We start from the raw sequence: 9,096 nt of genomic DNA, 5'->3' as shown, positions 1-9,096 counted from the left end.
GTGCTAAACGAGTTCCTAGGCGGCCATTCTTTAAACAAAGTTCCTTTATGAAATTTCCCGTTTTAATTCACAGGAAAATGAAAAAAATAGAACTTTATGAAATGATTGCATTAATAAACAGCGCGCCTTTTGGCCTTCCAGCGAATCATTCTGATAAAAGTAAAAATATCTTCTTGATGCTGAATATGTTCAAACGTAATAAATTCTTGATTAAGTCCGCACAATTTAAATCTCAATTTGGCTTTTTTTGTTCTACATAGAAAGACTCTGATAAAGGAAAATAGGCGAATCCCTATAAAACAGATCGTGATTCAGCTTCTATTCAAAATCGGATCAGTGTATCCACATTTGTTATCATATCGGAAAAACTACGAAGTTGCAGTAAACAAGTAACCTTGTTCACTGAATTCCTATAAATTAATAAAAGTCACTAGAATTTCAAATATTTTTTTATTATCGCCAAATTTAATCTGAATGTTCAGCTAACGATGAAAGTTATTAAAAAGCAAATAGATACATCGCAAACTTTGCAGATCCGTTTCGTCTCATTTTTTTTGTATTACATTCCATAAATCATTTTTTAACTAAATGGAGAACCGACGTTTGGATTAATTAATAAGACAAGACGAAAACGTGAACAAGAAGCGACGGGAAGACTCGCGATGATGTTATCAATGGCAACTTAATGGCGTGCTTCTAATAAGACGTAAAGAGGAAGAGAGAAAGAGAAATTTAATTACGAACGGCACGCTAATGCAAGGTCACCGTCGAACATTCTAATTAATTTAGGGGAGTGATGTGGAACCCCCCTCCACCGTAACAGTGTTACAGGGTCCCCTGTATCCCTGGGAACGCGACGCGGATTCGCTGAAAGCGATTTAGCTACGCTCGATTTCACCCTGTTCGTTGAAAATTTACTGGAATGCTGACCGCGGCCAATAGATTCGACGTTTTCCATCGTTTCGCGAAAAGACGTTCGAGTTCGAGTACTTTATTGTGAAAAATGGCCAGCGCGAAAATGTAAAATTCTAATATTATTCGAACATCGAGACGTACACAATGGATACTAAATTTTTGTGCTTATCGCTCGAAACTTAATATCCTTTAATGACGTCCATTGAATGAGAGTTACATTAAAATGTGAAAACACGTTTGCGCTCGTCTCGTGATTAACGTGATCTAATTACTCTTTAATAACGTGAGGTAAACAGAACTCATCGCCTTTTACCTTTGTTACAATTTAAAAATAATCATCGGAAGTTAACGCGAAATGTTCAAACTACAAAATCGTCAATCGTTGATGTAAAAAACTTTAAATATTTCTATGAATAATACTCGTTCCTTGCTTCTTTCACTGACCTAGTTTCTCGAACTCTCCCGACTAACTGCCTAATCAATTTTTCTAAAAATCATAAAGCAACAAAGTGAAGCTCCCTGTCGCTTATCATTTTTCTATTAAAACATCTATTAAAACATTCCCAGCAAATATTAAACTCTCTCTCGGATCTAATAGGGAACCTAATATCTCTATACAGTTTAATAACCTGTTTTTCATGAAGCAGTTAATAACCCATCGCCTTTACCCGAGAAAGGAAATTTAATTTAATCACCGAAGAGTTAATTCCTGAAAAAGTGAAGCTTGACGGAAAACTGTTGTCTATTTTCATGTATTTCCGTTTCAGACACCGGAACACGAAGGATCGCCAAGACGGTCAGAACAGGTCTTCGTCACTGACCGATCGTGCACCGACATTATTACCTTGATCATCCTACTCGGCCTGGCCATTGGCTTTGTATGTTTTTCTTTCTGTTCCTATCCGACGTTTCGAACTCTAAAGTGATAGTATATTTTCGCGTTCGCGCGACGGATGGGTTGCAGAGTGTCCTGGTTGGCATGGTGGTGAAGAAGGGGGACATTTACCGCGTTATAAATGGCTACGATGACTGCGGGAACGTTTGCGGTCGTGTGAACGTTGACCATAAAATTAATCACGAACCGAAATGCAAGAACACCGACAAGACGAAAGAGCGGTAAGCACAACGCTGGTCGTTGATCGATGCGCGCGGGCGCGAAACATTGAAACGGCCCATTGTTTGAATTGTTGCGGGCGGATACGGTGAAAAATTGACCGGGACTTAATTCGGAAGCAATCGGCAAGAATTACGCGACGAACAAACGTTTGTTCGTAGCGTATGAATTAATAGAGTATGAGATTAGTTATACGAGAGTTTTTCGATAAGAGGAATAATGTAAATCGGAATTCGTGCGGAATTTCATTCGAGCCGATTAATTTCAATTTCCTTCTTATCATCGAATTGCCGCGTGTACGTGTAGCAATTTCATTTAGCTAGAATTCTACATTGTTACATTCTCATTGACGAAAAATTGTAGCATCAGAAATACGTTTGCACTCTCTCAATTTACGTTAACTACATTCCCTTGCTGCGATGGTAAAATCGTTCATCGGACACTTTCACACGTTTCCCAAACACGGGCAACCAAATTAATACCAACTATTTCCCTCCCGCCGCCAGCTTCCAATCCATCCCGCGCTCATAAACATTAACGATAATCCGTGCAGCAACAATTCGGCGAAATATCCATGTACCAGCTTCCGTGGACGAGCTCGAGCGCTATTTCGAACTTCCTGTAAAACAAGTTCCAGTCGCCCCCCAAAGGATTAATAATTCGTCGACGAATTAGCGCGGAATTTCATGCCCGATAACAACACCGAATTCTATATCGTCGACAACGCGCGGAACGAATGAATGAAATAATTTCGCGACCCGTTATCGGTTAACAATTTCCACGGTCGAGGTGTCCCCGTGAGCACATGTATGCACATATGTACACTCCCGTTCATAAGTACAATTATCAGAAGACAGTGCTGAGAATAAGATAAGAAATCAAACTGAACGTGTATAGGAAATGATCTAATTTCTCTTCACGTCACTATTTCTACTCGCTGTTGGTTCTATTATTTTATACTGAATCATAAATCAGTGAGCAGGAATTCTTTTTGAACAGAAATTGGGATATTTACTATGTACAAAAAAAGTTCTGTCCGAATATTAACAGGAGCCATTCTATGTTTGCGATCGAGAGTGTATAGACTGACTAAGTCTGAACCAATTAAAACCATCCTTTCTGTGGAATTGTTTGTACCCTGAGAATTCTCGACGGGGAACTTAGTCGCTTGAAATAATGCGGCTAATTAACGCGAGCGTTGCATTCACATAAATTCGCGGCGTAGAAGAAAATCTCAGGAAATTTCCAATTTCCATACGATATCTCCCGCGTTGACCGATTCATTAACATCAATGGTTGGTTCATTCATTATTCATTTCCCACAGGTATTTGAGGATGATCGTGGACCAGAAAGGGAAGAGAACGCGCGACTGCGTGACCAACTGCACCGATCAGTTAGTATTCTATGATGCACGATATACGTATGTATTCGAGTCAGTTCCGGTTACGGGAAACGGGCTTGTTCTCCGTTGCGCGAAAATTAAGGGTTTCGGTCGAATTTCACGATTCAACGAAAATGTCATATGGTATGCCTACGGTAGAGATATGTTATGCTCTGAAACTGGCAGCGTGTACCTTGCGCGGAATTAATTTCAATTTCGTGGTACAGGGATTATTACGAATTGAGCATAAAACAAGTTATAATAAAACTTCCTACTTTTACCTTGTTCTTTTAATTCTAACGATTAGCACGTGATTAATCAATTGTTTTTATATCGTTTTACACAGTGATATGGTGTTCCTGAATCGATGTATGCCTAGAGATATCCATGACACTGTTTCTTCTGTGATCAAAAGTCTGGGCTTGGAAAACTTTTACAAGGTTTGTACATTTATAAAATGAAATACGACAGATTTCTACAAAAGCAATACTGAATGAGAGAAGAGTCGTTTTCGGAAATTGTGCGATTTAATCCATTTTCTTAATTTCGATTCCTGGTTTTTCAGGAAGTCTCCATGGACCTCAGTGTCGCTTGGAGAGAATTGATCTACTTATTACTAATTGCCCTCGGTATGCATTTCATTTATTCCTCAATTTCATTTTTTACTTAATCTCACTTTTCCCTTTCCATTTGCAGCATTTTCTCTTAGTATCTTAATTGCCTTCCGTTTCATGGTGCAATGGGTCGTTTATATTGTACTGATCGGTGCAATTCTGGCAGGTATCGGTGGTTCAACGTATCTCTGGTAAACTTCTACACATATCTCCGAACGCGATCGAACGTAGGACAAATGATGCCAATCATTATTTTTTCTCGTTCCTTAGGCTCGCGTGGCACAAAGAGAGAAAAGCGGTGGATTCGCACGAAATAGCCGAGGAGGATTCGAGTGTTCAGGCTTACCTTATCTACGCAATTATACTGACCGTCGTTACGGTAAAACATCATTCTGCTTTAAGAAACTTCTCAAAATTGTTTTATTATCGAAAAGCTGTTTAACGTATGGTAAAGAAAAATATATTCTTGGAGAGAAGGAAGTGTGAAAATTATCTGATGAGATGAAACAATATTGATACTGTTAATTATATGCAATTTGCAGGTGATCACGCTTTTGATCGTGCTGGTGATGAGGAAAAGAATCGCCCTGGTAATGCAGCTGTTCCGTGAAGCGGGAAAGGCCGTCTACTCGATGCCAGTCCTTCTTCTTCAGCCTATATACGTAAATATTTGATAGTAGATAGTATACGTAGAGACAACACGGTTTTCCGTCTAACTGAATTATTTTCAGTACATTTTGATAAGCGCTCTGAGGCACTAAAGATATATCGTGATAAAAATTCTGAGATAGACAATTTTCCTTGTCTTCAGATTTCCGTTTTTTTAAATACAGTACGATTCTTATCTTTGCGTTTATCTATTCGATATCGAATCTATGCGGTTTTCTAACGCATCTGCGTTGTAGATAGGAAAGAGATAGCTTATCTTTATGTTAAAATTCGAGTTACCATTCTCTTGCTCCTAAAAATAGTTTCATAATCCATATATTCTTTGTATAAGCAGACAGATTTAAATAAATTTTTTCTACGGGAATATGAAATTCCTTTTCAGACTTATCTCTTGATCGGCCTGACCGTGTGTGCCTGGATTTACTGCATGCTTTGGATAGAAAGTTCAGGGAATATTTACCTGAACACAAAGAATCATGTACATTGGAGGAAGGACACCGTCGTAATCGTAAGTAATCTGATCGATTAATTTCGTAGTCTTCGGAACAGTTGGACACAGACAGAATTTTACAGGCGACGAGATGGTACAATCTGTTTTTCTTCTTCGTCACCTGCGAGTTCCTCATAGGCTGCCAGCACATGGTCGTTGCCCTCTCTGTCGCGCGTTGGTTCTTCACCAGGTGATGCTCTTGTTTCATCGATACTTCAAGATCTGCATGTTAATTGCTTTCCCGGCGTGCAAAAAGTATTTCCATATTCCATTTCTCACGAAGCTGGGCTAATGTTTTTATTACGTAAAAATCTCGATATACTTCCATGCAGATATAAAATACGTTTTTAGACTATGTTGGAAATTTTATACGGTTTCGTTTGATTTTTCATAAAAATTTTAGCACATTGACAATGAGAAATTTGTTTAAACAGGGACAAGAGACAACTTTCTCTGCCTGTGGTACGCGGGTTCGGGTACCTAGTGTGGTATCACTTGGGCACGGTTGCGTTCGGCGCGCTGATCATCGGCTTTGTTCGATTTGTAAGGGCCATTATCTCCTTTGTACAAAATCGTTTGAAGCGTTACGACAACGATCTCGTGCGCGGGATATTGTGGTGCTGTCAGTGTTGCCTTTGGTGTTTCGAATGCGCTCTAAAGTTCCTCACCAGAAACGCTTATATCGAAACAGGTATAAAATTCTTCCAGTTTCTCGGTAAAACGAGTTGATCCATTTTGAAAGATGTTAATTCTTGTCTCAACGATTTTCAGCTATATATGGATGTAACTTTTGCACGGGCGGCAGGAAAGCGTTCCAAGCTTTATCCAGTAACATCCTGAGGGTCGCCGCGATTAACAGCGTCGGTGACTTCGTGTTGTTCTTAGGAAAAGTACTAGTAGTCACGTTGACTGTTGTCACAGGAATTTATCTGCTCCAGGTACGTCGACGCCCTATTACGATATTTACTATCTCTGGATTATACGTCTGTTAATCGGTTTATATGTTCAGAAGAAGGAAGGACTTCAATATCCTTGGGTACCGATAACGTTGGCTGCAATCTTCGCTTACGTGGTGGCGCATTGTTTCATCTCGATCTATGAGGTAATTTTTACGAGTGTGTCCGTGAGACATAAATAGACAGGAATAATTTTTCGAGATCTATAATTTATAATTATGTGCAGATGATCATCGACACCATATTCCTTTGCTTCTGCGAAGACTGCGAGAAGAACGATGGTATAAGCAGACCTTATTTCATGAGTCGCGGGTTAATGGTAATCGATCTCTCCCCTTCCCGTCGATAAATACATTTTCCACGACAACTTTCTTATATTAAAATTCCTCTTTATTTCAGGAATTCGTTGAGAACAGTAAGAAGGCGCTTCGATATCTCAATCAAGAGCCGCCCACTGCCCAGACGTAACGGCAGTCTTGTAAACCTCGTTAAAAATGATTGCAAAGAACTTTTTAAAATCCCTCCGAGATCATTGTGACACGCGGAAATGACTGGCGAATGAACGTCATTATTGTGTTAAATAGTTTCTCCCTGCTGTGGAACACGTGAATTTTTTTAAACACTGTGGGCTTCTGTGTACCAATTTTTAAATACGCGTACAGTATTACGTAAAGAAAACTGTAATATTAAAAACAGATTACAGAACGATTTTCGCGCGACACTGTACACTGTACTTTGTAACAGTGAACGCAGTATGCGTGTACAAAGCCGTGTTCTTCCCTAAAGAAGAACAAACAGAACGATGTTATTTCTAGATTACGAATGAGATCGAGCCATCGTTATCAAAGAAGTTTGTGTTCCACGAAACGCAGGCTATTAATAAATACCAGCTGCGACTTTTGCAGCCAGCTCGGTATATAGTAGTATATACGAACAAACTATTGTTAACATTCCGGTTTCCTTGCGATCGCACTATCGATTGTTTTTACACAAAGTGATCGTACTGACTTTCAACGACGTCCACTAATCGTTCTTATGCATTTACTCGCGTTGGTAATATATTATATTGTTTGTATTATAATCGTTATAAATAACGAACAGCGTTCGGATGGTCTGCCGTTTGAAAAGAGTTAGAACGTAATTCCCGTTTTCGTTAAATATCCGCAATAGTTTCGCAGCTGTTCCGAGGTCTTTGTTGCAAAACCGTTTTCAACCGAAGCGTTTCGAGGTTTGCGCTGGGCGCAGGTGATGTTGCAAGCGGAACGTCTTGGAGCGTGTTCGACGTGGAAACCCGCTGCCAAGAGCTGTCTGAACGGCTGCCAGCAGACTGAGAATTGATCGAAAGATTATGATGCGAGGCGGAACCGTAATGATGGTGACGTTAAGGCACGACCGTCCGAGTATGTAATTGCAGTCGCGTCGACCGACGCGTGTATCCTACAATATGTACATACGTGTATACATATATTTTTCCACGCGAAACCGCAACTACCCGACGACGCATTGATGACACGCGTCGCATCGCACGCCCTGACTTCTGCGATGATCGATCGTTCGCGACAGAGTACAACGATAGAAATGTGTTTACAGCTTTAACTCGCGCTAGGGATGATATATACCAAGTATTATATATTTAATAAAAACTTGTATTTTGTGTAACGCTCGTCGTATTAAATAGGGAGCTCGAGTTTTATGAGACACATCTCACATCTCCCCGAGCATCCTGTATCGACTAGGCTAAAAATGTTGGTCACTCAAGGCCGTCGACTCCGCTATTATAGATCGTTCCGAGCGCGCTCCTCCTTGCTAACGTTCTTTACCCTGAGACAGGCCAGTAATTAGGAAAGAATGCCAAATCTCTCCTTCACTTTAAAGTTAACGAAACAATGAACCTCGGTTTTTTCAGCGTTTGCTTCAATCGAAAGGTTCTGTTTCATTAAAAATGAAAAGAAATTGAAATGACAAGATAGAAGAGAGAGATTTGCTTTTAGAATGACTAGTTTTTTACTCAAGAAGGAAAGGGGGGGAAATCGGCATGGGAGAAAGCAGAGATGGTGTCAGAAGAGACTCTTGTTACTTTTTCATTTTATTCGTTTCGGGCACACAGTTTATTGCATGGATGATTATGCGCACCGGGCACACGCCGCGGGCGCCGCCGGTGCGTGCAAAAATGGATCTATACGTTGACGCGTCACGATATTTATATAATATAACATGATAATATATGGTAATCGCAATGAAAATGATGAAACACATTTGTGACCTTTTTCAAGTGTACATGTATACCCGTTACATTTATTTATTTATATATATATATACTCTATTTTATCGTTCCGCGTTTTCGTTCTCATTTAAATCCGAGATACGGGGATATTCTTTTTTAATAGATACATGTGTACGAATACGTGTTTACAGTGTCGGTGGAAAAAAGGGGAGGGCAGGGGTATACTTCGTTCACTTAATACAAAAATCACCGCGGGACGTTGTACTCTATATGCGTAGCGTTGTCCGAGACAACTCTTTCGACTGGACTAGCGTAACGAGAATTAACGTTGAAACGACGCTTTTAATGAAGCGACGTTTCTTTCACGACGCGACTCTTCCGACCGGGATCCCTCCTTATTGACTCATCTCTTTTTTTGTCTCTCGTCTCCTTTTGTACAATCCTTGGGATCGACCGCGTCGCTAATTGGATTCATTTAGGTACAACATGAAAATATCTCTTATCTATTATAGACAGCATCCGCGTTTTGTCGCGGAACGGCACAGATATCTGTAACGCTTGGGTTACTTTGCAGCTGCAGTAGGCGTACAATCAATGGAATTCGTTTCAGTATTTAATGTGACACGCGCTCGCGAAGGTTCAGCACTAGCGTAAAAATTAATCGAACCGAACGGAGATAAGTATATAATCCGACGATTGTGACTCGAGGAGGAAAGTGTGTGATGGTTAATT

General features: G+C 40.1%; 1 protein-coding gene across 7 annotated transcripts in view; it reads left to right on the top strand.

Moving 5' to 3' along the window:
* LOC108626037 (choline transporter-like protein 1) overlaps positions 1–7,799 on the top strand; it is a 35,018-nt gene extending 27,219 nt beyond the window's left edge. For 6 of the 7 annotated variants that reach the window (XM_026814625.1, XM_026814629.1, XM_026814631.1 and 3 more), the window contains 15 exons: positions 1,683–1,793; positions 1,880–2,031; positions 3,355–3,423; positions 3,758–3,851; positions 3,977–4,040; positions 4,108–4,216; positions 4,296–4,404; positions 4,568–4,687; positions 5,077–5,202; positions 5,268–5,374; positions 5,619–5,875; positions 5,956–6,122; positions 6,194–6,286; positions 6,367–6,459; positions 6,540–7,799. In XM_026814625.1, coding sequence (XP_026670426.1) covers positions 1,683–1,793; positions 1,880–2,031; positions 3,355–3,423; positions 3,758–3,851; positions 3,977–4,040; positions 4,108–4,216; positions 4,296–4,404; positions 4,568–4,687; positions 5,077–5,202; positions 5,268–5,374; positions 5,619–5,875; positions 5,956–6,122; positions 6,194–6,286; positions 6,367–6,459; positions 6,540–6,608 — 1,740 coding nt within the window. In that variant the 3' untranslated portion in view covers positions 6,609–7,799. The remainder of the gene's footprint in view (positions 1–1,682; positions 1,794–1,879; positions 2,032–3,354; positions 3,424–3,757; positions 3,852–3,976; positions 4,041–4,107; positions 4,217–4,295; positions 4,405–4,567; positions 4,688–5,076; positions 5,203–5,267; positions 5,375–5,618; positions 5,876–5,955; positions 6,123–6,193; positions 6,287–6,366; positions 6,460–6,539) is intronic. The other variant, XM_026814626.1, reaches the window with a different exon arrangement.
* Positions 7,800–9,096: the final 1,297 nt, after the last annotated feature.

This window comes from Ceratina calcarata, unplaced genomic scaffold (assembly GCF_001652005.2).
Source record: "Ceratina calcarata isolate Rehan_Ccalc_2016 unplaced genomic scaffold, ASM165200v1 scaffold39.2, whole genome shotgun sequence".
Taxonomy (NCBI): domain Eukaryota; kingdom Metazoa; phylum Arthropoda; class Insecta; order Hymenoptera; family Apidae; genus Ceratina; species Ceratina calcarata.
The sequence above is the reverse complement of the archived record's forward strand: the minus strand, read 5'-3'. Positions and strand labels throughout refer to the sequence as shown.